Source organism: Vicugna pacos, chromosome 16 (assembly GCF_048564905.1).
Source record: "Vicugna pacos chromosome 16, VicPac4, whole genome shotgun sequence".
NCBI classification, from domain to species: domain Eukaryota; kingdom Metazoa; phylum Chordata; class Mammalia; order Artiodactyla; family Camelidae; genus Vicugna; species Vicugna pacos.
The window spans coordinates 47691962-47719828 of record NC_133002.1 but is presented as its reverse complement, the minus strand read 5'-3'; the positions used below and the strand labels follow the sequence as shown (position 1 = coordinate 47719828).

At 54.8% G+C, this 27867-nt stretch overlaps 4 protein-coding genes across 6 annotated transcripts in view; 1 reads left to right on the top strand and 3 right to left on the bottom strand.

The window, feature by feature from the left end:
- Window positions 1-7018, bottom strand: part of ZNF385C (zinc finger protein 385C) — a 51496-nt gene extending 44478 nt beyond the window's left edge. The window contains exon 1 of the mRNA XM_072939326.1: window positions 6971-7018. The gene's annotated coding sequence lies outside the window, so the exon portion shown is untranslated. The remainder of the gene's footprint in view (window positions 1-6970) is intronic.
- A 1551-nt stretch (window positions 7019-8569) lies between these two features.
- On the bottom strand, window positions 8570-17359 carry DHX58 (DExH-box helicase 58). Of its 2 annotated transcripts, XM_072939321.1 has the most exons (12): window positions 16892-17359; window positions 16491-16692; window positions 15929-16119; window positions 14953-15069; window positions 14219-14345; window positions 13913-14104; window positions 12784-13046; window positions 12107-12256; window positions 11854-12015; window positions 10972-11162; window positions 9838-9934; window positions 8570-9540 (listed from the first exon to the last, which is right to left on the bottom strand). In XM_072939321.1, exons 1-12 carry the CDS (start codon window positions 17057-17059, stop codon window positions 9355-9357), a joined length of 2046 nt encoding a protein of 681 aa, XP_072795422.1. In that variant the 5' UTR covers window positions 17060-17359; the 3' UTR covers window positions 8570-9354. The 2 variants fall into 2 exon arrangements, with proteins under 2 accessions (XP_072795422.1, XP_072795423.1); XM_072939322.1 differs by lacking the exon at window positions 10972-11162 and having other exon boundaries at window positions 9405-9540; window positions 16892-17288.
- A 474-nt stretch (window positions 17360-17833) lies between these two features.
- KAT2A (lysine acetyltransferase 2A) lies at window positions 17834-25408 on the bottom strand. 2 transcript variants are annotated; one of them, XM_015235164.3, is made up of 18 exons: window positions 24987-25408; window positions 24724-24847; window positions 24242-24387; window positions 24040-24129; window positions 23561-23742; window positions 23280-23471; window positions 22301-22407; window positions 22003-22113; window positions 21775-21914; window positions 21483-21691; window positions 21155-21281; window positions 19913-20023; window positions 19455-19598; window positions 19091-19205; window positions 18961-18997; window positions 18818-18881; window positions 18602-18686; window positions 17834-18490 (listed from the first exon to the last, which is right to left on the bottom strand). In XM_015235164.3, the coding sequence occupies exons 1-18, from the start codon at window positions 25323-25325 to the stop codon at window positions 18297-18299; spliced, it is 2517 nt and encodes an 838-aa protein (XP_015090650.2). In that variant the 5' UTR covers window positions 25326-25408; the 3' UTR covers window positions 17834-18296. The 2 variants fall into 2 exon arrangements, with proteins under 2 accessions (XP_015090650.2, XP_072795420.1); XM_072939319.1 differs by having other exon boundaries at window positions 21775-21911; window positions 24987-25407.
- A 1150-nt stretch (window positions 25409-26558) lies between these two features.
- On the top strand, window positions 26559-27144 carry HSPB9 (heat shock protein family B (small) member 9). The gene has a single exon (XM_006199491.4). The coding sequence runs from the start codon at window positions 26632-26634 to the stop codon at window positions 27112-27114; it is 483 nt and encodes a 160-aa protein (XP_006199553.1). The 5' UTR covers window positions 26559-26631; the 3' UTR covers window positions 27115-27144.
- The last annotated feature ends 723 nt before the right edge of the window (window positions 27145-27867 follow it).

Below are 27867 nucleotides of genomic sequence, written 5' to 3'. Positions count from 1 at the left end.
AATAACACTGGTAACAGCTAGAACCAGATACAAGAAAACTCGTTATTGACTAAAATGGACCCAAGTAACCAATCTTGACCACAAATCTAAATCTAAATCTTCCAAAATTATAGGGGTTTACTCAGTCAATCACACAATGGCAGAGACTAGATCATTGTCAAATTGATCAGTGAATCAAATCTCGGCAGCAAAATCTATACAGAATTGATGCTGGTGAAAATAATGTTAGAAAAATTAAAATAGAAATGGGGTGAGGGGGAAGGAAAATTGTTTAATGGTACCAGAGAGGAAAAAAACTGGAAAAAAAACTGACCAAGGAATTAAGTTGGATGAACAGAGTTCCAACTGGAAAACACTTTCTAAAAAAGTCTTCAGTGTTGGTATGTTTTGGTTGAAAATGTTTGCATTCAAAATATCCTTGGGGTCAGAATGTCCAGGTCAAAAGATCCTGTGCCCCTTGGATCCGTTTTTGTACCACTCCCTGCCTTGCTTCTGATGCTCCGGCCACACTGGGCTCTTTCTCTCCCTGGAGCACAGCAAGCTCTCCCTCACCTTGGAGGTTCTCAAAGCCTGTCCTCTCTGCCTGCAGCATTCTTTTCCTCCTGGTCCCTCACGGTTGATGCTGAAATACTGTGAGACGCCCTCCCTCCTTTCCCTCCTTAAGGTAGATTTCCTCCTGCCTCTTCCTGTGCTCTTTAATCCTCCCTGTCTTTTTCCTCCTTGAATTCCCAGGGTAGGGCCTAGCAAATATAACATATAGTAGATGCTCAATAAATATGTGTTGAATGAATGAATAAATCAGTGTTACTGGGGTGAGAGGGTGGGGCAATGGGTTAGGACTTATGAGGGCCCCTGGGAGAGGAACAAGACAGGGCAGAGACACAGTTTTCCACCTCTATCCTCCCTTACTCATAACACCAAGTTCAAGAGAAGCCCATTCAGCAGAAAAGAGGAGACAGTACCAGTCCTGCTTCATTTCTACCCCTTGCCCAGTTTCCCAAGGTCCAAGCCCATGTGCCAATTGGCTACCTGCACAATCCCCCCACCAAGCTGGGCTGCACGACCTCCCCCCCACATAGGCCTGGCTCCCACATTTGATTGCTGGCCAGGCTATTTGGGGAAACTTCCTGATCCCCACTCTGGCCTCTCTGCCCCCACATCTCATTCTCCAGCCCCAGAATAGCTGTCCCCAACCTCAACCGAGGGACAGCCGTGTTCCCAATTAGCACCCAGATGGTTGAAACCCTCTCTAAAAGCTTCTCATGTCCCTCTCCCCTCAGGAAGCTGCTAACTAGGACAGCAGATCACAGAATGAGGTCACCAGAATGCTACCTGCTCCGATACCCCCTTCCCAGCCAGAGACACGGGTGGGGACCAGGAATCTTCATCACAGCCCGTGAAGATGGAAGAGACATGGGTGAGGGTGAGACGCAGGGAGAGCTGAGAACTGGTTGCAGTCTGGGCTCCTTTTTTGCCCATAGAGCAGCTCTAGGGGATGAGGAGACCGGGGCTCGAGTCCAATTCTGCCTGAATGGGGATTTCATTATCTCTCCAGGTGCTCAGAGGGCAGGAGGCAGTAGTTCTGTACACAGGACAGTACCACACAAAATCCAGGGCTAGGGGCTCAGGGTATAGCTCAGTGGCAGAGTATGTGCTTGGTGTGCATGAGGTCCTGAGTTCAACCCATTAAGGGGGAAAAAATAAAAATAAAAATAGATTTTTAAACCTTAAATTCAGATATAGAAAGATCCTAGGGGTCCCAGGGAGATCAATCCTGGGAGGGGTCCCAAACCCATCAGAGAATTATTCCCTGAAGTCTTATTCCATCGCCCGTGAGGGTGGGCAGGTGGGCAGACTTCTCCCACAACCCATGTGTTCCCACTTTGGGAACCCCCAGAGAACCAAGGGGGTCCAGTTCCCAAAATCTTCTCAAGGTATTTCCCCCATCCAAGTGAGGAATGGGGTAGGGTGAAGGGGTGCAGCTCATAGCTCCCTACCCTGCTTGTCCAATGGGAGAAGGTCGCTGGCATCAGATGTAGGAATCAACAGACCTGAGGTCAGGAGTGTAGAGAGAAGTCTGGGGCCTGGAAATGTAGGAGAGGCATGGTGAGGCAGGGGTGGCGGGGAAGGGTAGTGAGGGCAGTGGGAGCAGAGAAGGGCCTTGCCTGGGCATCTGAAGTGGGGGGAAACATACCTATGGAGTCAGTCCTCACCCCACCCAGGGAAACCTTAGTCAAATAAACAAACAGCCAACACAGCCGCTCCTGTACAAGAAGCCATGGCAGTGAGGGGAGGCCCCAGAAGTGCGGAGGCCCGGGGGAGAGAGCAGGGAGGCTGTTTGAACAGGTCCCGCGGCCCATGGGCAGTTGGCGGAAATGTTTGGAACAGGGCGGGAAGCACAGTGGTGGTTTGGACCAGGAAGCTGGAGCCGGGGTGAGTGTGTTGAACTTGGCAGCTTCGATGAAGAAGAAAAGTGTCCAATCAGCCCCGCTCTGGTCAGTGCCTCTTGTGAGGTAGACTCCTAGTCCCCAACAACTTTCCCTGAACTCAAGGTCACACACAAGGGGCTCTCTGCCTCTTTACTCTGAAGCCCCGGCCCTGCTTCCATATCTGTCCTCCTGGGCCTTGTCATGGAAGAAGACTGAGTGTTTCAGTCTGGCGCCAAAGCCCCCAGATTCTCAAGTTCTCAGTGTAGAAGCTGGGGAAGGTGGACCAGCATCCGTCCTCTCCAGAACCCAATATTCCTCCTCCAACCTGGCAGTGGAGGGGCCAGAAGTGATGACAGTGCCTGGAGATGCTCTGTCACCTTCTTCTGCACACTTAGGGACATTTGGCTGCCCTGTTCCCTGGGACGCCTCAAAAGAGTAAGACAGAGGTTGGAGAGACACACACTCAGACTTAGAGGCAGAGATGGAGAGCAGTAAAGACAGAAACACAGACACAGAAAGATGAACGAGTGAGACGCCACACTATCAGAGACACAGACTGAGTGAGGAAATGTGTGTATGTGACAGAGACTGAGACTGGAGGGCAGAGACACACACAGAAAAAGACAGAGAGACTGAGAGACAGAGACAGATATACAGAGAAAGAGGAAGAGGAACAAAGGACAAGAGAAAGACACAGAAAAAGATGGAAACTGTCAGGCATGGGAGCGGGGGAATGGCTGAGCAGAGAGCACATGGGACACAAGGACAGACACACTTACAGGCTGAGAGGCAGAAGGAGGCTCCCAGAACTACACAGGGACCTGGAGACGCTCCCTCCGACCCGTGGGGGAGCAGAGGGGCCGAACGCCAAGCCCGGAGGGGTGTGTGGGGAGCCCCAGGAGAGCAGCGCTGTTGCCTCCTGTCCCCACTGCCGAACCCCTGAAGGCATCTGGCCCCCAGCCACCCACAAGCAAGGCAAGCTCTGGCCACTGGAACTGGTGGGTCACCCAAGGTGAATGAGAAGTCACCTAGAGGGGAGAGAGAATGTGAACCACAGTGAAGGCAAAGGGTGTGGCAGAGCGCATGCGCATACGTCAGGCTGGGTCCACCGGGGAAGCCGGACCTGGATCGCACTGGAAGCCGTGAACAGAGGTGCACAACTGTGTACAGCGACGTCTGTGAGTTAGTGTAGCTGGGCATGCTGGCCTGGGTGTGAGTGTCTGGGTGTGAGCATGTGTGTCCAGTTCCATCCAGCACCTCACAGCACTAATGAGGCCAAGCCAGTAGGTTTGATTCTCAAGCAGCCCCATCAGAAGTGAGTGAGTCAGAGAGGGACACAAAAAGGCCACGTATCTCCTCTTCTGAACAGACAGTGTGTCCAGGTGCCACGGGGCACTCAACTCCAGTCAGATCCAATGTGCTATTCATTCCCGCCAGGAGTGAATCCCACCGTGGCCTGGTCAGCTGGCCCCCACACTCTTCCTCATCCAAAGCCCAAGATCCAAACTTACGGTAGGCCCCACATTACAGATACTGGCCCTCTTCCTGGCTGCAGGCACAGCTCCCTCTGAGAAGAGCAGCTGGAGAAATGGTGGGGTCCAGCGCTGATCTTCCCCCAGTCTAACTTCCATCCCTCTTGCTGCTGCAGCCTCATCCAATTCCCCCCTGCCCCTTATGTCCAGTGAGTGCCCAAACTCTCCCCACAGTCAGGAGATAAGCAACCTCTCTCCCACTCATCCTTTCCCTCTTAAGCATCACAGGACATTTTTTAAATGTCCCAATTTGAGCTTGGAGAATGAGGTCAGCAAGTCCATGGGGGGACTGCTTGTCAGTGACACTGACAGTCTTCATTTCACCTTGAAACTCCTTCTTGGTCCAAGTGGCTGTGTCCTAAGCCCCGTTTTACAGGGGTGCTACTATACTGGGGGACAGAGAGAGCAGGAAGGGAATTTACCAAATTGCAGCTTTGGTAGCAGATGCTACCAGGCAGATGCATTTGCAGGGCCTGGAGCAGGAGGACAAATAGGGCCCATCTACCCATGTTTAAATATTTAAAAGTTATACATCAAGCTAATAAACTGTTAATGAAAATATGTTCTAACCTCCCACTTTGACCAGTACATTTTCATCATGACCTGGAAGACCAGTTTCCAATTTAGAGTTCTCTGACTCCTGGGAGTTTTACAGGAGAACAACTCGGTATAGAGAGAGACAGCTCCATGCCCACCCTGGCCCCAGGCAGCAGCCCCCTTCCTCCTGCCAGCTCCTTTCTGCCCTGCAAGGGACTCATGCATGGAGGTAGACACCCAGCCTCATCTCACATCCTGCTTCCATCTTCATGCCCTGCAAACAGCTCCCCTTAGCCATCTTCAGATGTCCCTCAGGTCTAGGGCTGACAAACTAGTGTTATGACCTTCTCTGAGGAGAACAGGCCCAGGGAAGGGGCCGACATGGGCAGGGAGCAAAAGAGCAACCTTCCAGGCAGGGACCTCTGGAGTCACAGGTACGGGGAATGTGGTCTTGAAGGGGATGCCCAGGCTCATTCCCTTGGCCCTGCTGACTCCTCCTCACCCCACAGGGAGAGGGATGGCCAGAGGAGGGCCAGAGCAGAGCCCTTGAAAGCACCCAGCTAGGGCACGGGCACCCCCTCCCTTGCCCAGATTTAAGGGTACTTACTAGATCCAGCAGCCTCCAGAGCTCGGGCCAGGGACTGAAGCTGTCTTTCCATTGGAGGGCAGCTGGGACAATTCCTAAACGGGACTTTCAGTCACTTGTATTATTTATCTTCCTGGAAAAATTGAGTGCGGCTTGATCTCAACTTGTGGATTTCTGAACGTGGAGAGGGCCAGGAGGTGATGACAACGGGTCCTTTTTTTTTTTTTTTTTTTTTTTGGTTGAGTCTCTAAGCCAGTTTGTTTTCCTGAGGCATAGCCCTCCCCAAGTGGGCTCCTGCTGCCACTGGTCACTGCCCTGCTGGGACCCCTCTCCTCACCCTGGAGACAAAAAACAGGGTGACTAAGAGAGAAGGTCCAGTTGAGATCCAGGGACCAGCAGGGGCTGGGTGGGTGGGGGTGTGGTGGTGGTTAAGGGCACTGCTCTCTCTGGCCAAGTTTAAAAAAGAACTTTCAACCCCACCCCTCCCCTCCGCAGATCGGCTTTGCTGTCCTACACATGAGGGGACACTTGTAGAGCCCTTACCAGGCGCCAGTCACCATGCTAAGCGCTCTATGTGCATATTCTTATTTAATCCTTGCAGCCACCCTATGAGGTGGGTTCTATTTTACCCCAATTTTACAAGTGGAGAAGCAAACTCAGAGATGAAGTCACTCGCCCAGGGTCACACAGTAAATAGAGGTGAGAGACCCTAAGTCTGACTGACTCCCAAGCCCCTACTCTTTCCACTATAGCATATTGCCTCCCAGGAGCAAGAAGCTGGCACAGAAGCAGGCGGGATGAAGGTCAGATACAAGAAAGAACTTCCTGATAATCATGGTGTCTGAGGTGGGAAGAGACCATGGAATGGGGAAACTAGACCCATCCAGGAAACCGTCCCACCTGAGTTGGATGTATGTCTGTCTGCGGGCTCGTGGTGATCTCTAGAAAGTCCGTGGGATCCTGGCTGGATCCAGATGGTAGCATCCTGACCTCCATGCATTCTACAATCTGGGGTCCTCTGCTCTATCCCAACCCAGCACCACAGCCCAAAGTCTGACTCTCCTTTATGGCTCAGAGCTCTGAGCTGTCATATCTGAGCTGTCAGCCCAGGACCTCCTCTCCCAAAAAGTCTTCCTTGAGGTCCTAGGAGGCAGGACCGCTTTCCTACAGCCTAAATCCCAACACAGAGAGTGCAAATGCACCCCACATCTGCAATAAGCCCACTTCTGTGATCACCTCCCCCATCTGGCTGTGGGACATAGACACAGAAAAGATCTACTCAATCCCTAGGCTCTCTGGGTTCCCCAGTCCATCTGGACCAGCCCCTGCTCCCTTATCCCCCTCACCTCCCCACATCTGTATCCAGGGTGTAAAACAATGATGCAGGTGCCCTGGGGTGCACCAGAAAACCCAAGCTCCAGCTCAGCTATGCAGTGGCTCTTACCTCATTTCCCCAAAAAAACAGAAGTCGTTTGGGCCACTCCATCACCCCCTAAAGGGTGGGGGGTGGGTGTAGGGTGCTGCACTGGATAAAGCACGGGGCACGCTGAGTCAGTGAGGTTCCTTACCAGGAGCCCTGCTGTCACAACTTGCTGTCCTCCAGAAATTTGCGAGCCTAAGGCCCGGCTCTGTCCTTTCCCATCCCTCGGATCCCGCCCCGGCTCCAAGTATAGCCAGCTGAGATCCACCAAACTTCTCCAGAGTTTAGTTCCACCCGCCACCTAGATGCCCAGCATCGGTGCGTGGAGCCAAAAGGGATGTCCTCACTGCCCCTTGGGGTCCCCTAGTTTTGAGACTAGGGCACAGGACAGGTGGAGTGGGCTGCCTTGTTCTCTCGAGCTGCCCTCGAGGTCCTCAGTGTGGACCAGCCCGCGTCGCTGACTTACCTGCGGGGCAGAGACGAGCCCGCCGCGGCCACCTGCTCTCACCGCGCTCCGGAGTGCAGCGGCTTCGCGCTTGCAGAGGAGGGGGCGGGGCCAGGGACAGGGGCGGGGCCTGGGGGAGCCGCGGCCGAGCGCCTCCTTGAGTCTCAGCCGGTGGGGTGGGAAGGCTTATTCAGGTGGGCAGAAAGTGGAGGAGCATCCGGGCCACTAGGGAGGCTCTGGAACTCTGGCTTTTCTGAGGACTGGAAGTTAGGATGCCTGGGTCCTGAGGACCTCATAAAGGGCACTCCTTCAGGCAGCCTTGCCAAGGTGCCCTGGCGGCATTGGCTCCATGTGAAGACTCCCTCATATGAAGAAGCAAGCCCGGGAACCCCTCCTCGCCTGCGTTCCCCCTTCCGTCTGAGCTCAAGAAAGCTCTCTCAGCTTGGCAATATGGGTGTGAGATAGGACACCTCCTCTAAAGCTAGGGTCCCCAATCCAAAGGTCAGCATTGTAAGGGCTCAGGCCCCTGAGGGGACCATTAGGTGCCCAGGACATCTTTATCCTCAGTCCATCTCTCTCCCAGCAGCATAGCAACCCCCCCCCCCAACTCCCAATGCCAGCTCAGGTCCCTCAGCTGTCACTGTTTAGCCCTGGAATGATAGGCGTCCGGACTTCGTGCGTCCAGCCACATTCAAGGCCATTGAGCTTAACACCCCTGGGCCCCTGCCCTCCTCCCTCTGCCCCTAGTCGCTAATTTTATTGACCTGTAAAAGGCATGTTGCTGGCAGGGGACATAACAACTGAAAGTGAAGTGGGGAGCAGATGGGCAGAAGAAGGGGCCCCCGGAGGCAGAGATCGAACAGGAGGGAGAAGGGTGATTTCTGGAGCCAGGGCCAAGGAACACTGGAGATTAGCAGGAAAAGAGGCCCTAGGAAGGAGGGGTGCACTGCCTGGGGGAGTAGAGGTCAAAAAGACTACAAATGGAATTTCAGCCCTCAATCAGACAAGAGGCCGACTGAAGAAAGATGCTGGGAGAAGGGAGCCTGCATCATTTCCTGTCTACCCTTAGGCAGGACCAGGGGTATAGCTGGAGGGAAGGAAGTTAGATGTCAGGAAGGACTGCCATCCTGCTCTCAAATCTCTGCCCTAGCCCCCTCCCTTCCTCTTGAAGGTGACTCCTGCCTGCTGGGCCTCTTACTACAGAAATAGCCCTTTCCCTGAAGAATCAACCTAGATCTTGCCTTTCTTTTTCTTTCTTTCTTGTTAAAATGAGAACAGAAAATTTAGGCCTTTACAACTTTTCCCACCCCCATGCCTCCCTAAGCCCCATCCCTCAAATCTTGGATCTCAGCCTCTCTCCAGCCCAGGGAAGACAACCTGGAGGTTAGGAAAGGATGGAGAGGGGGCACTGGGGTTGGAGCCTATTATGGGGTGGAGGCAGCAGGAAAGCCTCACGTTCTTGATGGCTCTCAAATTTAGACTTTTTGATGCTCTCTCCAAATAAAAGTTACATGATAGCCTCAAGAGGGGTGTTTGAAATTAAAAAAAACCTTTAATCATTAGAATTATAGCACAAAGCAGATCAGTGGATGGGGAAGGGGAGGAGGGAGGATTACAACGGGAACTTTTGAGGGTGATGGCGATGTTCATTATCTTGATTGTGGAGGACCAGACATACATTAACTGTATCAAACTGCACTATGAATACATACAGTTTATGTCAATTATGCCTCAACAAATCTGCTTTTAAAACATCACACATTTTCTATACCAATTTTCCACTTCTTTATCTCTAATTTATGAGGCGTCTCAAAAAAAAAAAAGAAAGAAAGGAAGAAAGGAAGGAAGGAAGGAAGGAAGGAAGGAAGAAAGAAAGAAAGAAAGAAAGAAAGAAAGAAAGAAAGAAAGAAAGAAAGAAAGAAAGAAAGAAAGAAAGAAAGAAAGAAAGAAAGAAAGAAAAAAAGAAAGAAAGAAAGAAAGAAAGAAAGAAAGAAAGAAAGAAAGAAAGAAAGAAAGAAAGAAAGAGAAAGAAGTCGCCTTGACAGGGAATGAATTAACGCCAAAGGAAACTGTGGTGATTCGTAGTACAGCGTAGCCATTCTCCTGCCTCAGTTTCCCCTGCCTGCTGATTCCATCCAGTGCACATGAAGGTGTCTGTGCTGATGTGAGCGGGGTCTGAGGATGAGTTGCATGTGGCTTTCCAGCTGCTTCCACAGTGTGGAAGTCCAAGCCAGCCTGGGTGCCTGAGGTTCCTCTGCTACTGGTCAGCCAGGATCTGGATCTGGGAGCTGTTTGACTCTGAAGGGAGGGAGGGACTGGACCCAGGCTTTGCCCAAGAGAAAGTCTGCTGCTGTGGATTCGCCTGCCCCCTACAGGCTGAGTCGGGCACTGCAGTGACAAGGTGGTCAGTCCAGGGAGAGGTCCCCCAGATTCTTTGCACAGTGCAGCACGTAGTCGAATTCAGGCACGGAGAAGGGCACAAGGGACCATTTCTTGACCTGGACCCGCCCTTGTGGTGTCTCCAGCAGCATGCTACGGACTTTGAGGACTGGCAGCTTCACTGACTTGTAGATCATCTGCAAACCCCAGTTCTGGGGTGGGACAGAGACAGCTGAGTTTGTGTCTCTGTCCTCAGACTGGGCTTCTCTCAAGTTGGGGTCCATGAATGCTGGGCTTTGTCTCCCACCACACCCTGAGGGTTATCTCCCTTATCACACTGTGGGCTCCCTAAGGCAGGGGTGGAACTCCTCTTCTCAGACTGGGGGCTCCTGGGGCAAGGCTGCCTCCCCCATCCCAGTGAGGGCACCCGGATGGCAGAGGCTGGGCCTCCTCTCTCACACTGAGGACCTCTCAAGACTGGAGCTAAGGGCCATGGCCCCAGCACTTACCTCCCCACAGTTCCTGCAGCTAATGGTACCCCCAGGCCTCCAGTCTTTGAAAACTCTGTTGATGACCACAGGCTTCTGGGAGATGTTGTAGTAGATCCTGGAGAAGAATGGGAGTGGCCACAGTCCTCATGGACCCCACCCCTCCCAGCCCCAGATCTCATGCCCTCTTGCATGCTGAGCTTCTACCTGGGGCTTAGACCTTTCTGCCTGTCAAGAGGCACAGAGACTTCCCAGGGCCAGGAAATCCAATCTTCCTTACCCTCTGCCTGTGCTGCCTCCATGGCACCCACTTCTGCCCAAGTTCAAGCCTCAGCATTACCCACCTGGATGATTTCAACAGTTTCCCAATGGCTCTCCCCTGCCCCATCCTTCCATCCCATCCATCCTTATTTCCAACCTACATCATCCCTCCACCAACTGCCACAGCGATCTCCTTAAAAATGTAAATCTGACCCTGACATTCCCTTGCACAAAATCCATCCTAGACTCCTCATTGCCTGCAGGATAAAGGCTAAACTTTCAGGCCTGACTTCCAAGGTCCTCCATCCACTAGTCTGTCTTTCTTCAGAATCTCTTCCTTCACCATCCCTTCCACTTAAGCGAACCAGATTACTCCGGCTGCATCGTCCCTGCCTCTACTTATCCCACATTCCAAACCAATACATCTTTCAAAACCTACTTGAAATGCTCCCTCCTCAAATGAGAGAACCTGTGTGAGGATCCTTGGCACAGTGGCCTGGCACACAGTAGGTGCCTAATAAATACTGAATGAATGGATGGATGGAAGAGGGCAGAGGACAACTAGCCCTTCTTGACATCTTCAAAGTAGGAAAGACCAGGGGCCAGTCTGTGGAGCCAGCATTTGGCGTCCTGAATATCAGCTCTTGCTCCACCACCTAGTGGCTGTGGGAGCCTGGGCAAGTCACTTAGCCTCTCTGAGCCTATTTCCTCCCTTGTAAAATGAGGTGATAATAAAACCTGTCTAATTAGACTATTGTGAAAATGCACACTTGGTACTTGTTAAAATGCTCTTTAACCTCCCGAACCTTCAAAGCACTGTCTGAATGGAAGAGATTCTCAATCCCCCATCATACCCCTCCCTCCCATCCTGACAGCCCCTTCCACAGGTCTCACGAGAAGTTGGGGTTCACGTTGACATGGTGGGCACCCTCCACCTTCCGCAGGTCACTCCCATAGCCCACAACCACCATGCAGTTGATGCAGAGGAGCTGCACGTGCTCTGCCAGGAACTTCCGCTGCCGACTCTCCCGCTGGACTGCCTGGGCTGCCCGCTTGACCAAGGCTGCCCGCTGCAGATCCCGGATCTGGGGTGGGATGGGACACTTGGCGTGGCTGGGGCCCGAGAGACCTGACCCTAGGAATGCTCGCAGGGGGACAAAGGGCACCCAGAAGTGACTTTCCTCTACCATCCCTGGAGTTTTTAGAAGCTCTGTGGAAAAAGATGATATGGGGGTGGGGGCAACTGTGTGAGGGAGGCAAGCTTTCTTGCTGAATCTTTACTCCCTCTTTGAAGGGTTTTGTGCAAAGCAGCTTCTTTGAATATAACATGAGGCATCATTAATAATGATGCTGGGACAACAGAAGTAAACAGGGACTTTCCTGGATGAGGCTGGATGATGGTGACCCTGCCTCAGGGGAACAGATTTAAGACCTGGTTCTGGGCTCATTTTGTGAATGTCTTTGTTTCCCCCCGACCTGGTTCCAGAAGGGCTATAAGGCTGTTCTCACAGATACACAAAGTATCCGGTGATGAGGATAAATTAAAAGCCCTGGACAACACTTACTCCCAAGGCATTTTGTAGGACAGCCATTGCCTGCCCTGGCAGATCCACCCCTGGCCTCTAACCTTCTCTCCATTCAAACCTTTCCCAAGTGGGCCAGATAAGCCCCCAGAGGAAGGGGGACCTGGAGCGTTTACGTGTGTGCAGTCAGAGACCCTCCAGGCAGAGCACTCTCAGCCCGCTTCCCCCCAGGGCACATGGGTTGCCCACAGACCTTGGCCTCGTACTCGGCCTGGTCCATCTCCTGAATGGCAGCCACTGCCCGTTCCATCAGAGTCTCCAGCGCCTCGTTGGTCAGCTCCCGCCACAGCTCCCGACTGCCTTGGGCTGCTACAAATGAGTATACACTTTGGCTGGCCCGGGCACGGCCCCTTGCCTGGGAAGGGAAAAGGGGGAGAGGCTTGAGCGGGGCTGAGGTCCCACACAACATCTTTGAGGGTTGTTTTGGAGAGGAATGCTTTGGGTACCTGGACCATGGAGATCTCATTGGTCAGGAGCCCATAGCGCACCACCACATTGCACCGGGGGATGTCCAGTCCCTCCTCTGCCACACTTGTGGCCACCAGGAGGTTCAGGGTACCAGTCCGAAACTTGTGGATCACGTCCAGCTGGTCCCTCTGAAGTAGGGGAAGAGAAAGAAGATGGTAAATGAGGTGGGTTCAGGCCTACCTTTCTGCCAGCCCAGCCTCTCCTGGTTCAGTCCTTTTACTCACAATCTTGGCCCTTTTCCCTAGGAAACTTGAGTCCCCAGTTCTATCTCCAAGTACTCCTAGGACCTTTTTCATCTTCTCAGGTGACCATCTAACCCCTGTCTCCCTTAGGGACCTCTAAGGGTCCCTCCCTCTCTACTCTAGGAGCTCTCAGGACCCATTCTTCTCCTGCAAGGACCCCAGACCCTGATACTCTGTCCTGAGGACATCACTCACCTCTTTCCCTGCAGACTCCCAAGCTTCTGCCTCTCTTCCCCCAGAGACCCCTGGACTGGGGGGACCTTCAGCATTGGGGATCTCAGTGTTACCTCTCTCCCCCAGCTCTCTGCCTGGAGATAATCAGTCCCTCAACTCTCTGTGCTGAAGACTCTGTCCCCTCCCATTCTCCCCTAGGGACCTGCCCCACCCTCAGCTCCTTTCCCCAAAGCCCACACCTGGGTCATCTGGGTAATCTGAGTGCTCTGGCTGTTGTTCCCAGCCCCAATCAACAGCTGGGCCCTGATGTCCACTGTCTGCAGGCCCGGCTGCTGCTGGAGCCAGAGCAGGAGGGAGTGAGCGCTCTGGCGGGTTCGGGTGAAGATGATGCCCCGAGGGCTGTCAGGGCTCCTGAATTGCTTCTGCAGGATCTGTTCCAGCACCTCCAGTTTCGGGTTCTCTGGGCCACGAACTGCCAGGCGGCTCAGCTGATTCTTGTGGTCTGCCAGAAAAGCCCGAGAAACAGAGGCAGAGGACACAGGCGTGGAGGTGGGCAAGGCATGGGCTTGGGGTGGGGGTGGGAGGGACTCACAGAGATCAGATTACAGGAGTCCTTGGAATTAGGATGATACCTCTCCTGCCTAATTCCCCCTGAACAGCACCAAAAACACATTTCAGGACACCCTCTGCCCACCTAGCCTGAAGGCTGGACAGCCTTACACCAGGGGCCCATGGTGTAGCATCCTTTACTCACATACCTTACCCAGCATCCCTCTTCAACCCAGCTACCAGGATGACCCTGAACCTTTTCGGGCCAATCTTTGCTACCCGGGACTGACTCAACCTCAGGCCTCTTCAGAAAGGTCCTTGACCCTCAGCCTGTGCTGAGGCCTCTAGCCTTACATTTCACTCTCTGACCACCTCACTTTCCCAGTTTAAAAGTACCACACATCCCAAAATTTCAAGGACAGTCCCAATTAAATGGTTTAAAAAAATTTTTTTTGGTTTTTTCTGGGGGGGAGCAATTAGGTTTATTTGTATATTTATTTTTAGAGGAGGTACTGGGGATTGAACCCAGGACCTCATGCATGCCAAGCATGCACTCTGTCACTTGAGCTATATTCTCCCCTCTGGTTTTTAAAATTTTTGTCAGAAACATTTTTTTTAACTTAGTTTACATCTAGTTTAGAATTAGTTTTACATTTATGCAAAACTTCATAAATGAAGGCATATATCTTTTGTCATATCCACAGCCTTGACTTCGATTAGAAAATTAGGGCTCCGGTACCCTTGTTGGCACCTTTGGCACTCACGTGGGAGCCTGTACCCTGGCTGGCCCCTGACCTCTAGTTCAGTTGCGAGCCTCACCATCAAACAGCGCCAGCAGCCAGCGCTCGGCATGCAGGATCTGGGTCTTAGTGGCGCGCTCCCTGTCGTAGAAATCTCGCAGCATGGCCAGTGCATCCACCGCGCGGACTGTGTCGTGGATGAGCAGCGCGTCGTTATAGCGACGCAGGTGAAGCATGTATACTCGCTGCTCCTGGAGTCCCGCCTCAGCCGCTGCAGGGGACACGGGGCCTGATTGGCCACGCCCCTCTAGGGCTCCGTCCTGCCTAGACTCCGCCCCCGAAAGGCTCCGCCCAGGCTGGCTGGGTCCCAGACAGCCCTTCTCACCAGTCTGGCTCTTCTCCACCACTTGCTGCTCGTATGTCTGAGTCCCGAAGTCTCGTCTCAACTCAGGCATCTCCAGATGGTCGTGGATATGGTCCATGAGCTCCTTCAGCATGTCCCCAAATGGGTCCTGAAGGAGAAGAGTGAGGGTGTGAGGGGGTTCCCATACACAGTGCAGGGGACGGGTACCCAGTGGGGTTGCTGATATCCGGGTGAAGCCGCAACACTACTGCGGCACATTCCAGCTGGAGAGGAGGGAGTCCCAGAGGGAGGCTGGCTGGGGTGTGAAGGAGTCCTGGCTGGAGTCCTGCACCGAACTCCCACTCTGTCTGCTCCCTTGACCTCTGGCTTGAGCACAGTGGTGTCTAGTCCTTGTCCAGCCCTGTCTTAGCAGACCCCAGAGAGTGTCAGTTCTGTGGGAGAGAGCTTGGAACAGCGTCAGCACAAAGTGCTCAGCTTTATGGTTTGCAGAGCACTCCATGGTGTGCCCAGGCTTTGGAGGGATGCCCCCAGTAGCACTGGAGTTAAACCAAACAGCAGGCTGAGGGCACAGGCTGTGGACATGGGTTGTATCTGCCCCATTTCACAGGAAGGAGAAATGGAAACTGAGAGACAGAAGCAAATAAACTAAAGTCACAGAGCTAGTGAGGGTGGGGGTTAGAGCTCAACCCCAGGTGCCCTAACGTCACACCATACCCCACCCTCGCACCTCAGCCTTCCCCCAACCTCCCACGCACCTGGGTGCGCCTGTGGCAGAGGTCGTACTGTTTGCAGGGCTGGCAGCTGAGCTCCTGCAGCTGGGGGCAGTAGTCCTGGGGTGACATGATGCGCCATGTGTCCAGGTTGGCACAAAGCTGGGGCAACAGAGAGGGGTTCACTGGAATGTGGGGGGTTCTGTGGGGAGAATGGGCAGAGCTATGGGGCAGGATGGGCTGAGGCAGGGCCGTTGGGAGTAGGGACTCATGTATTCCACAAATAGCTCTTGCTCACCCTCTCTGTGCCCAGTGCTGTTCTAGTTACTGGGGCTACAGAGCATCTTACATTGGAGTTGGAGAGACAGATGATAAACCAGGAAAGAGTCACAGAACGAGAGAATTTCAGGTGGTGTTAACTAGCTCTAACAAGAATAAAATTAGATGATAGGATAGAGTGCCATAGTGATCAGGGAAGACTCTAAAAAGGTGATATCAAGCTGATCCCTGAATGACAAGAAGAGCCAGACAGGTAAAGTGCCAGGCAAGGGCATTCAGGGCAGAAGAAATGGCAAGTGCAAAGGTGCTGAGGTGAGAACAAGACTGACATGCTCAAGATGAAGGGGAATATAGTGGGAGTGATGGGGAAGGTGCAGGTAGGCAGAGGCTAGATCTGGTGGAACTTTGTAAGTCAGAGTGGAGTTTGGAGATTATTATAAGTGCAATAAGAAGCCATTCAAGGAGGAGGGTATAGCTCAAGTAGTAGAATGCATGCTTAGCCCACATGAGGCATGCATGAGGTCTTGGGTTCAATCCCCATTACCTCCTCTAAGAATAAACACACAAACCTAATTTCCTCCCCCACCAAAAAAAAAAAAAAAAAGCCATTCGAGGCTGGAGCTTAGGTGGGGAAGGGACCCAAACCTTGCCTGGGGGAGCCTGGGTAGGGCTGATGGGGATGGGGCAGGGCAGGGCAGACCAGGGAGGTTTCTGGTGGGAGGGTCACAGGGGCCAAGCTGACCTGCAGGACGTGGTGAATGGCCCCATCGAGCGTGGAGGCCCCGCCAGTGCCTGGGGAGGCTGTGAGGCCCAGCACCTGTGGCAGGGGCCGTGTCCTCTGGAGTTTATGCTCCAGGTACTGGTTCAGGATGATGTTGTAGATGGAGTCTTTGTGCGTGTGGTGACACTCATCTACCACGAGCAGAGAGAAGGCTGGGGGCACACGGGGGAAGGTTATGACCTACGTTTGCAAAACCCTTCCTCCCATAAGCTTTGTTTCACGTCTTCCCCACAACTCTTCTGAGAATTCTTTCCTCCCTTCACAGCTTGCAGAGAACTGGCCAGGTAGGGATGATTTACCTTCATTTTACAGATTAGGAAACTGAGGCTCAGCTAGGGGAAGGGACTTGCCCAAGATCCTGCACAGTAGCCAGGCCTCTTTCTACTAGGGTGTATGCTGGGGTTTGGTGAATGGAGAACCCCTCATCCCATGAAATGTTCCAACACCTTTAGTAGAACAGGTGCCTTGGTTTGGCAGGGAGGGTGCCTCGAGGATGCACACTTTCTTCGTGCTCAGCCCTCACCGTTCAGCTCCACATGCTCCTCCTCCTCTGGGCTGGTCAGTGCCTGCTGCAGCAGCTCAGCTGTGCAGATGAGCAGGTCATGGCTCCGGGCCAGGTGGCCAAAGCCGGCTCGTGGCCCCATATCCCCACTCAGGGTCGTAATGGTCCAACGTTGGTCCAGCATGCGTCTGAACTCCTCACAGTGCTGGCTCACCAGATGCACCTGGGGGTGGAGAATGAGATGGGGAGAGGAAGGTGGATTAGGGGCAGGGGGATGAGGGAGGCAAGGTGACCCCCAGGACCTGGCTGGGGACTGGAATGGGCGAAAAGACAGGTGAGCTTAGAGACGGCCACAGTTCTAGAGGGTCCTGAGATGCACCCAAGGAGTTTAGATCCCGCTGAGGGAAGGGCAGATCACTCACCCTGTTGACGAGTACAACCACCTTGGCTCCATCCACAGTCTCTAGATGCCTCTTGGCCACATAAGCAGCTGCCCTGGTCTTCCCAGCACCCGTGGGCAACCATATGATAATATTCTTGCCCTCCAGGGCAGGCATGATCACCTCCCACTGGTAGGATCGCAACTCCATTCTGGAAATGGCAGGAGCTCAGACCACTGGCCCTCCTGGCCCTCTCCCAGTCCCAGGTCCTGTCAGAACTGCTCCGCACTTCTGGCCAGCCCAGTCTGGTTAAGGAACTCCCTTTGCCCGGGACTCCATCCCACTTGAGGGAGGTGGGGCAGGGCAACGGAGGGACCAACCGGGAACCTGGTCTGGGCAAGCGGAGAGGCTGAGTACCACAGACACCTGTCTCTTGCCGGCTCAGTTAGCCCAGATGCTGCTGGGCTCTGCTGAGAAGGAAATGGAAACTGAAAGTGAGGGGAGGAGCCAGCCTCGGAGATCAACCTAGGAATCTCCCTTCCCTACCCCTCAGAAAAACATCACGAGCTTCAGAGACCAGGGTGGAGGGGCATTGGGGGTTGGGGAGGTGGTGGAGGCAGTGTGGCAGACAGAAATGCTGCTGACAGCAAGGAACCCTTACTTTCTTCCTGGGTCCTGCTAGCCCCTCCCCCAGGAGTGGAATCTTCACCACCTCGTCTTCTCCTATCCTGCCCCTTTTGGAGTCAGCTGTAACCATGTCCAGCCAGGTGAAGGCAGCCAGGTGATTTCTATGCGTGCCACTCCTGGCGTCTGGATCAGGAGCAGCCAGCAGGGAAAAGTAAGGGACTGCAGCCTGGCAGGCCCCATCACCCCAGGGGTGTGCGACAGGCATAAGGCTTGCTGGGAAGGGTGGCCCCAGCTTGCAGGCAGTATTAGGGGAACAGGGTCGGCCTATTAAGGCTGGGGATTCCACTGAAGAAATAATCACACAGAGAAAAAACAAAACTTTATTGTTCCCTCCAAGGGATTAATGCCAGGAAATGAATGGTCCCCATGCCCCCCACCCCTGGGGGACAAACAGGGCAGTGCAGGGTGCAGCATGGCTCCTCCAGTCCAGGTTGAACTTCCAACCCCTGAAGCCCCCTCACTCGAGAAAATTGGCAATCCTGCCATTGCGGAAACAGTGACCTGGGCCAGGCCAGGACTCCAGGACTCTATAGCTTGGAGGGGACCAGGGCTAAGGGCCACCAGCCACTCTAGAGAGGCTGGGCCCCAGACCCAGGAGACCCCTCCCCAAGGGTGGGACAGAGCTGCAGGCCTGGGGGAGCCCGAGGGCCCTTGGCTGGAGAGTCTCACACAGAGGGGCACCTGGGCACAGGGGCAGCCCAGGAATCAGATGAAAACCCGAGGAGGAGACACTGCAGGTGGAGGCCGAGGTCCAAAGCCACTACTTGTCAATGAGCCCGCCCTCCTTGAGCTTAAAGTAGAAGAATTTCTCCAGGGCGCTGGCGCAGCGGCAGTACTCGCTATCCGGGGGGTTGTACTCGCGGCAGTTGGCGATGACCCGCTGCAGGTCGGCCACAAAGAGCTTCCGGGTCACATAGTAGCGGCTGCGCAGCCTCTCGGTCATGGTCTTCAGGTCTGGGGCAGCGGGAGAGAAGGGCCCGCCTTGCAGAGGCTGCACGGCCCAGGCAAGGCAGCAGCAGGCGGGGGCGGGGGCAGAGGGAAGGGGTTGCAACGGAGGGTGCTCACCGATGGGGAAGCGGATGACCTCGTAGTAGTCTGGGGCCTCCGACTTCTTCACCGGCTCCATGAAGGGCCAGGCACTGGGGTGGGACTGCAGAGGAGAGCCAAGCTGGGGCTGGGCCACTGTGCCCCCACCCAGCTCGTGACTGTCACCCCCTACCCACCCTGGGTCAGAAAGCCACAGCCACTGGCATGGGGGCTCCCAGAAGGGAGTCTCCCCACCTTGATCTGGGCCAGCAGGTTTTTGAGGGTCGTGTAGAGCTGGTCCGGATCCTTCAGCTCCTTCCTGCAGGGAGAGAGGCCAAGTCTGAGGTTCTTGGTCCCTCTGCCTCCCCCTCCCCCTCCTCTCCCTCCACACAACTCACCCCTTGTCCTTCCCCAGCGGCTTCCAGCCCGTCTCTCCTGCAAAGTGGGGAGTAGGGAAAACACCCCTAAGAATGCCTGTCCACACCCCCAGCAGTATGCACCCCCTCCCCGGCAAAAACCCTTGCTCACTGATGCCGGGGACGCTCTCCACAGGGATCTGCCTCACACCCTCCTTGAAGCAGCTGAGCCCAGGGTAGACCTTTCGGATCTGGGCCTGTTTGCGCTCAATCAGCTTCTTGATGATCTGAGGGAAGGAAAAGTCTGAGGGGCCAACCCCAGCTCCAGCAACCACCCTCCCTGGGCCACAGTCAGGGCCCCTCCTAATTTCCCCTAAGAGGCAGAGTAAGGACCAAGACCCTGGCCCATCCCACTTCACATGTGCACATGCATTATACACCCACACGTGTGTTCACCCTCAAATGCATGTTCACAAAAAGCCCCACAGATGCAAGCGTGTGCATGTGAGCACATGTGCACACACACGCATGCGCACCTCCTTCTGCTTCTTAATGATGTGGGACAGCTCTGTGTAGGGGATCCGAGGATTCAGCTCACACTCCATCAGTGTCGCGCCCTCATAGTCCTTAATGTAGCCCAGGTAGCGGCTCTTGGGCACCTTGATGTCCTTGGAGAAGCCCTAGTGGGTGAAGAGTTATGGCCAATCCCATCAGCAAGGTTTTTTTCCAACTTGAATCTGTCCCTGGAATGTTCGCAGGCCGGCTGCCCCTCCTGACTCACCCCCAAGAGCTTCCCAGTTCTCCCGGCCTGCCCGCTGCCCTTTAAGAGAACCTTCTTCTTCCCTGGGGCAGCAGCAGGAGGGAGGAAGACAGGCATGAAGGACTTCCCCGCAGGTGTTGGATGGAACAGGGGACACAAAGGGACACCAGGGGGCTGGACAGAATGCCCCCTGTCCCCAGGTAGGGTACAAGCACGGGGTGAGGCAAAGGTCACCTGTTTTTTGAAGTAGCCAATGGCGTACTCGTCAGCATAAGTGAGGAAGTAGAGAATGTTGTGTTTGATGTGATACTCCTTCAGGTGGTTCATCAGGTGAGTCCCATAGCCCTGTGGGGGAGGGGGAAGGGCTTACCAGGGGGAGGGGTCAGGCCTGTGGCTAGAGAGGTCTCAGGACAGCTGGGAGAGGAGGGAGCTGACTGGAAAGGAGGTGGGGATAGCTAGGGGATCCAAGTTAGGTAGGAGGAAGGTGATCAGCAAGGAAGGAGAGTTTATGGGGAGAAAAGCGAAGGATGCTGGGTTTCTAAGCGCTTACTCTGGGCCAGGTGTGGTGCTTGGTTCTTTACAGATCAATCCTCAAGTTAACAGCTATCATTACTTCCATCTTATAGGAAATAAAACTGAAACTCAGCTACGTTTGGAAATGTGTCCAAGGTCAGGTGGCCAGCCACAGCCAGGAGGACCAGGATCCAAACTTAACCTGTATGCTGTGGTCCACAGGCCACTAGGTCCCATTCCCTGGGCCTCGGAACTGGGGGGAAGAGGAAGGGGAATCACAAGGGCCCCACTCATCGCAGCATCTGAATCCCAAAGACACACTCACTCTGTCTCCTACACACGACAGGACCAAGGAGGCACCATGCAGATCCAGGCTACGTAAAACAGGACAACCAGGGACCCTAATGATGGGTCTGTTGTGACAATTAAAGGGCAGAAAAGCCAGGACTATCACTCAGCACAGGGATATTATAAAACTTAACTCCCTAGCGTATGTAAATGTTCCTATGATGAAGGAAATACTGGGCCATTTAAAACTGTTACTGTAAATCCGAAGAGTTCTCATCACAAATAAAAAAATATCTTTTTTTCGTTTTCCTTTAATTTTGTGTCTACGTGGGAGGACAGATGTTCACTAAACTCATCGTGGTAATCATTTCATGATGTACGTCTCTCAAATCATCATGCTGGACACCTTAACACTTATACAGCCCTACGTGTCAGTCACACCTCAACAAAGCCAGAAGAAAACAAAATAAAAGTGTTACAGATTCTTGGGTTCCATTCGTCAACAGGTGTTTCCTTAATCCAGCTGTCAAAGAACGACTGCCACCTTGTGGGTTTGTGAGGAACTGCCTGGCCGCTAAGGGTTGGGGGCAGCTGCGCTACCACACCGTGCTGCTCTCACCTGGTCCAGACGCAGAGGCAGGTGGGACATGGCTGGCACCAGGTGCTTGGACTCACCTTGACCTGCTCGTTTGAGGTGACAGCACAGAAGACAATCTCCGTGAAGCCCTGGGTGGGAAACATGCGGAAGCAGATCCCACCAATGACCCGCCCATCCTTGATCAAAGCCAGAGTCTTGTGCTTCCTGAGGGGAGAGAGGTCAGGTCACAGTCCCTACCTGTCCCCCAAATGCTTCCCAGAAACCCACAGCCCTGGAGACCTGAGCTGTACCCAGTGCTGGGAACTGAGGAGCAAGAATTCCTCAAGGCTGGAGGGAAAAGCAGGGGGAGCAGTGGGGAGGCCAAGGCCGTGGCCTGGGGTTGGGCTCTCCGGAGGGGGGACGTACGGGTCAAAGACAAGGCGGGCGATGTACTCCTTGGGCATGCGTGGCAGCTGGTGGGAGAAGACATTCTGTAGCCCCACGAGCCAAAGCAACACCCGCCGGTTGGCCTTGGGTGTGAGTGAGTTGCCGATGACGTGGAACTCGATGATGCCGCGGCGCTCCTCCAGGCGGGCGGTCTCATCCCGGGCTGCGTTGGCCGACAGCAGGCTGGTCTGGGTACCAGAGAAGGGGTGGTGAGCCGAGGTCTCAGATGGCGAGGCCCCTCCCCTACTGGTCAGTAAGCCAGGCCGCCCACCTCAGGCCCCAGCATGGCAGCGGGATCAGTGATGGTGAGCATGACCTCGTTGACTAGCTCCATGGGGATGTCGCCCATCACTCGGAGCCGCTTGGCATCCTCCAGGGTCAGGTTCTCTGGGAGCTTCCTCTTCTCGCCTGCTAGGGAGGTTGGCAAGGTTTCCCAGGGACAACAAGAGAGGTTAGGGGAAGGAGAAATGAGTGGCAGAGGTCGGAGTCAAGTACCCACCTGGCATGGGCTCAGCCCCTCCAGAATCCAGGCTCAAGGAGCTATTGCTGCTCCCACCTATGGTGGGGCTGAAGATGGGGGCACTGGGGACAACCGCGGCATTGACAGTAGCTGAGAGAGAGAGACAAAAAAATCAGGAGATGGAGACTGAAGGTGCTGGAGCATCCTGCAAAGGGATCTGGGCTCTCTGAACCCCAACTGAGCCCCCCTGCACTTCCCCACTGCTGCCATTCGCAGTCCCTCCCCCACAGTGGGGCTGAGCTCAACTAGGAAGGCCAAGTAGAGAGCCCGCACGTACCTGGCCGGGGCACCAGCTGGGTCCCTTCTGAGGGAGGCATGGTGAAGCCTGACTCCCAGATTGGAGAGTTTGCCCCATAGATCTCCTCCTCCAACATGGACAGGAATCTGTGGGGCGGGAGGGGACAGTCTGTCCCACAACTCTGTCCTCCAACTGAGGAGGCAGCCTGGGCCAGACATCGGGGGGGCTGGAGGGCACGCTGCCCTCAGGGAACTGGGAGCTTAAGAACAGAGACAGCCTCTGCCTTCAGACGAGGGGGAGGCAAAGCATCCTGCCTTCTGGGAGCCCCTTGTTGAAGGCAGGAGGGCAGGACAATCCAGAACAGAGACCAGAGGCGCAGTGTGCCATGGGAACAGCACAGGGAGGTGGCGTCTGAGCAGATGGCATCCTGTGCTGTGTGGCCAGGCAGGGCACCCAGTCACCCTGGGCCTCAGTATCAAAATGTGGCTCTGAATCCACCTTCTCCTGCCTCATCTTACTCCCACCTGGTGGTAGGAGCCCAGGAGGGCATTGGTTAGTCAGGAAAGGCTTCTTGAACTGGGTAGCAACGAGCCAGGTTTAAAATGAAAAGAAAGTATGGCAGAGCAGAGGAAAATCTTACAGAAATGACCAGGAGAGGGGTGGAAATCTGTTTCACCTCAAGTGTAAGCTCTGGTTTCTTGGAGTGCTGTGGTGGGAAAGATTCTGAGCTGTGTCCACACCCCATGGGAAACAATTAGTCACATCTATCAGGGGTGTGGGTGGAGGCAGAGTTAGCGCCTGGGCCATTTAACTGCCATCCCCAAACTAGTACACCAAAGGCAAATAGCTAGCAAGTTGCATCTGGACCATGCGCAAGTCAGCCAGGTGGAGGCCCAGATCCCAGAAGGCTCCTGGAGGGAAAGAAGGGACCAATCCAGGAAGCCTTCCTGGAAGAAAAGGGACCACAAGGAGGATGTGAATGTGGTACAAAATCCTGATAGGCCCAAACGAGCCTTACTTGGGGAAGTGGGTGAGAATGAGGGTCCTCTTCTCGGGCACTAGCTTGTCCTTCTCCACCCGGAACTTCTCCAGTAGTTGTCGCCGGGTAACGGTGAAGATGGAGCGGAGAAGGCTCCGCCCAAAGACGTGAGTGGTCTCGTACCTGGGGAGGCTATCGCAGCTCTGGGGCACGTGGCAGTAACAGAGCCATCTGCGGGAGTGGGGAGGTGGTGAGTGCAGAAACTGAGTCCGGGCTGGGCCTGCAAGCCTCCCCACTGTGCTGTCCCTGGCTGGACCTACCTGGTGTAATTGACCTTATAAGTGGCCACATCCTCCGCCTGAGACCTCTGCCGAAATTGAGCAGGTGTCTCAAGCTTCCAGTAGTTAAGGCAGAGCAGGAACATCTTTGAGAGCTCAAACATCGTCTGCCGCTCACGGGGAGCCAGGTGACTAAACTTGTACTGCACAAAATTCAGCACACCCTGAAGGGGGCAGTGGAACAAAACAGGGGAGGAGGTGTGAACAGCCAGCAGGGGCTTCTTATCCAAAAGTAGGTGCTTCCTGAGGGCAGAGACAAGGCTCTCTGGGGCTTTCACTCTGGGACTGTCTCTGAGGAGAAATTATACCCTCTCCCCCCTCCAAGCCCACCCTAAGGTTAGCACAAAGCATCCTTCCTTCTCTGAACCTCTTCCCTGTTCTCAGTTTGAGGGGAATGGATAACACAGGCTCTCCACTCCTCCAAGATGCCCCCAATTCTCTTACCAGTTTCCTCATCTCACCTGTTCAATATTAGGTTTCTCAAATGGGGGGCTGCCCAGGGACCCCTCCACCACGGGTCGGGTCATCTGCAGGATGCATTTCCGCAGGAGCTTAAGGAAGAAGAGGGAGAAATAGAGGTCAGCGGAGTACAGAGCTGCAGACCCCTCCCCGCCCCAGCCTCCTTCCTTCGACCACTCACACTCTCACTTGGAGGAAGCTCACCTTGAAGAGGTAGAAATAGACCTGCTTGGTGTCTGTATCCTCTTCCTTGTGAACAGACATGAACAGATTCTCCACGTCCACCACCATCCCCAGCAGCCGGTTAATCTCATCCTCTGACACGTTCTCCAAGTGGGACACATGATCAGCTGTAAGGACAAGTGGTAGTTGGGGAAAATGGACAGAAGAGATGAACAGGACTTCCTGCCCCTCTTCATTGCCAGCCAAGACACACCCTCAGTCCCTCCAACCAGTGTAAGCAACAATGTGACTGCTTCTATGCCAGCCCTGGGAGGCCCCTCTCTCTTCCGGGCTGGCAGATTTCCTTTCTTATCCGTTGGGGCATATACACTCCCAGTCCAATCCCTCCTTAGGAGGCATTTTCGGTCTTTCAGAGATGAAGCTCTGTGGCATTTAAGTCATCCCGTCCAAGCAGGACGCAGCACCTTCCCTCATCCCAGCTCCAAGGGCACTACCTGCCTTACCCAAGGGGTGCTCACAGCTGCGGCACAGCTCGCTTAAGTTGGCAGCAGGCTGCTGCAGGTCCATGCGGGGTGCAGTGGGAGGCTTGGGGTTCTTCCAGCCATTACATTTGCAGGTTTCATTGGCCTGGAGATAGAAGAATCGGTCAATAACCCTGTAACCAGGGGACAAGCAGCCACTCCCCAGCTAGAGCTTTGCCCCCATTCCCACCCGAGTTCGAGGATGCCCCAGGCCCCGCCCCCTCTCGCCCAGGCCCCGCCCCCACCTTGCAAGCCGAGAAGACCCCTAGCTTCTCAAGCTTCTTGGCGCGCGGCAGCCCCCGGACTTGCGCCTTCCTCTGGCTGGCGCGCTGCTGCTGGCTCAGACCAGGTCGAGCCGGATCACCCCCGCTCCCGGTACCCCCACTTCCTACCCCGGGCCCCCCCGTCCCTGTGCTCCCGGCTGGGGCTGCAGCTGGGGCGGGGGCTGGTGCCGAAGTGGGAGCTGGAGTCGGGGCTGAAGCCGGGCTGAGGGCAGGAGTCGGAGTTGGGGCAGGGGCTGGGGACTGAAGGGGTCGGGGCTGCGCGGCCGGGGCCGGGGTCGAGGACTGGGAAGGTTCCGCCATGGCTTCCCCCGCAGCGGAGCGCGGCTCGGCGCTCCCAGCCCTAGGGCCGCATGGGCAACCGGCGCTCAGTGCGCAGGCGTCGCTGCCCCGGAGCACGATGGGAGTTGTAGTCTTTCGCGGCCGCTCCTTTTGCCTCCAGCTTCCAGACTTTTCTGTCCTGTCTCTTGATCCGGGACAGCTAAGTGAGTCCCGAGCCAGCACCCCAGATTGACTCCTCACTTGTAAACTCTATCGAAGGCTCCCAGGATAGTCAAGATTGCTGCCTACTTGGGGCAAGGAGAAGCATCCCAGAAAACAATCTTCTGTTCGAGGAATCACCTCCCAAGCTGGAGGATGGAAATGCTGATCTGGGGCCTGTAGTCAAGTTGGCTTCTTGCACATCTCCCTCCTTCCCCACTTTGGCCCTATCCCACGTCTCCAGACACAGAAGTGCAGCTACAGTGGCGATTAAAAGGCAACAAGCAGCTCTATTTCTTGACTTGTGAAGTGGTTACACGGGTGTGTTTTGCGCACTTTTATGTACGTTATACTTTAACAAAAGGGGTTTATTATAACCAAGTACTGAGCGCCAGAGTCATGGCCGTAGTAACGAAAAAGGCTACCGCGGTGGGAATGAAGTAGAGGCAGAGGAGGGTGCATGGGAAGGACTCTCCCCTTACCCCGTGGGCATCTATCAGGCAGGGCCCACATCCTTATCTCTGCAGTCCCAGAGCACAGCTCTGAGCCTGCCATATTAAGCCTGGGGCCAGGAAGGCGCGTCCACCTCCCAATCCCAGCGTGCCGCAGGATTGGGCGTGGTCAGAGAAGGGCAGGATCTTCCCAGAATGGATGACCCCGCAGTCATACTCTGATGGCTCTGTTCAGGGGACAATCCTGTTTGCCCCCAGGCCTGATACTTGGAATATTGCCTCAATCTCATCTCCTCTCTGTGCTGGTGACCGCTCCAGGGTCAGGTTTATGCACTGCCAGCCTCCTTTGGCTTATCCGTTTGGGTCACAGCCCTGGCCGCCCGCGGGCTGACGGAGATGGGGAAAAGGCCCAAGAAAGGGGCAGGATCCGGGACAAAAGCAGCAGTGGGCACACCAGGGTGGCTGCTAACCCGTGGAGGTGGGACATGCGTGCATTGCTGACCACAAGCTCTGCAGAAGTGAACCTCGCGGGAAGCCAAGGGAGGCCCCTTAACAGAGCGGAGCCACGCGAGTGGGAGTAGAGCCGCGTGGAGCCTCGAGGGACTCCTCTCCGGGAGTCCTTGGTCAGAGCGCTACCTTCGGAGCCTCGCGCCCTTCAACAGCAGTTGCTCACTCGGATGCAGTGGGTCGGTAGCAGTCTCCCCAACGGGAGCCAGGTGGCATCCCGATGTCCCAGCGCAGCCTTCGCTGAACAGAACCCTGTGGCCACTCTACCGGTACAGCAGCTCACGGACGATTTGGCAGCTGTGCGGGACAACGTCCATGCGGAGGAGGGTTTCCAGATGAAGGTGTATGCCCACGGCTTCACCCCTGAGGAGCTGGTCGTTCAAGTGGACGGTGGATGCCTGATGGTGACCGGCCAGCGGCAGCTGGAGGGTTGCAGACCAGATGGGAGCAGCTTCCGCGTGGCGCAGAAGGTGCACCAGCAAATGCCGCTACCGCCAAACCTGGATCCCGCCGCCATGACCTGCTGCCTGACCCCCTCCGGCCAACTGTGCGTCCGTGGCCAGTGCCGGGAGCTGCCTTCCCCTGAAGCCCAAACAGGACCGGCCTCGAGACTGAGGAGCCGCGGCTCTAAGAAGGGTTCCAACCTAGCCTGACCCAGTAAACCACTACCGTAGTGAGCAGCAGCCTGTGTCCATGGTCTTTTCTTGTGGTTGGGGGTCAGAGGTGGAGGTATAACAAAGGTAGTAGGAGGGCCCAGAGAGGCAGGAAAGGCACCTCAAGATGATGATCCACCAAGAATCAGGCCCGGTGGCTCCCAAGGAAGCTGGGGGTAGGTGGGCGGTACTGTTTTACTCGGCTCAGGTCCCTGCCTGGACCAGCAGCTCCAGCAGAGGGCAGCAGAGGGCCAGAAGGGCCCAAGCCTCATTTGACTTCAGGTCAGCAGAGGGCCCCCGAGAGATCAGGGACCAGATGGCTTGGACCTGGTATGGGGCTGTTGTCTCTGCCTTATTACCAGTCCAAAGTTGCAGAAGTCATCTGTGTTCCTTCCTCTTGAGGGAAGAGGATGAGAGGACCCAGTCCATCACCAGTCTAGTACAGGCTAATCAAAAAACCCCAGAGAGATGGTTTCTAGTGTTCAGAGACCAACTCTTCAAATACAGACTGCACATCACCCCAATATAATCTGGACAGGGTAGGGGAGAGGCAAATGCAGGCCCCTCAACTTCAGACTTGGTAAGATTCACCCCCAGGTCACTCTTACCCCACACCACCCCATTACAGTCCGTAACAATAAAGGCCTCTTTCTCTTGGTTACCATAATCACCAAATATCCTCTCACTTTAGGGAGAGGAGGAAGAAAACTTTTCTTTAACAAGATTTAGTGGTTCATTTTAAATTAACTTCAA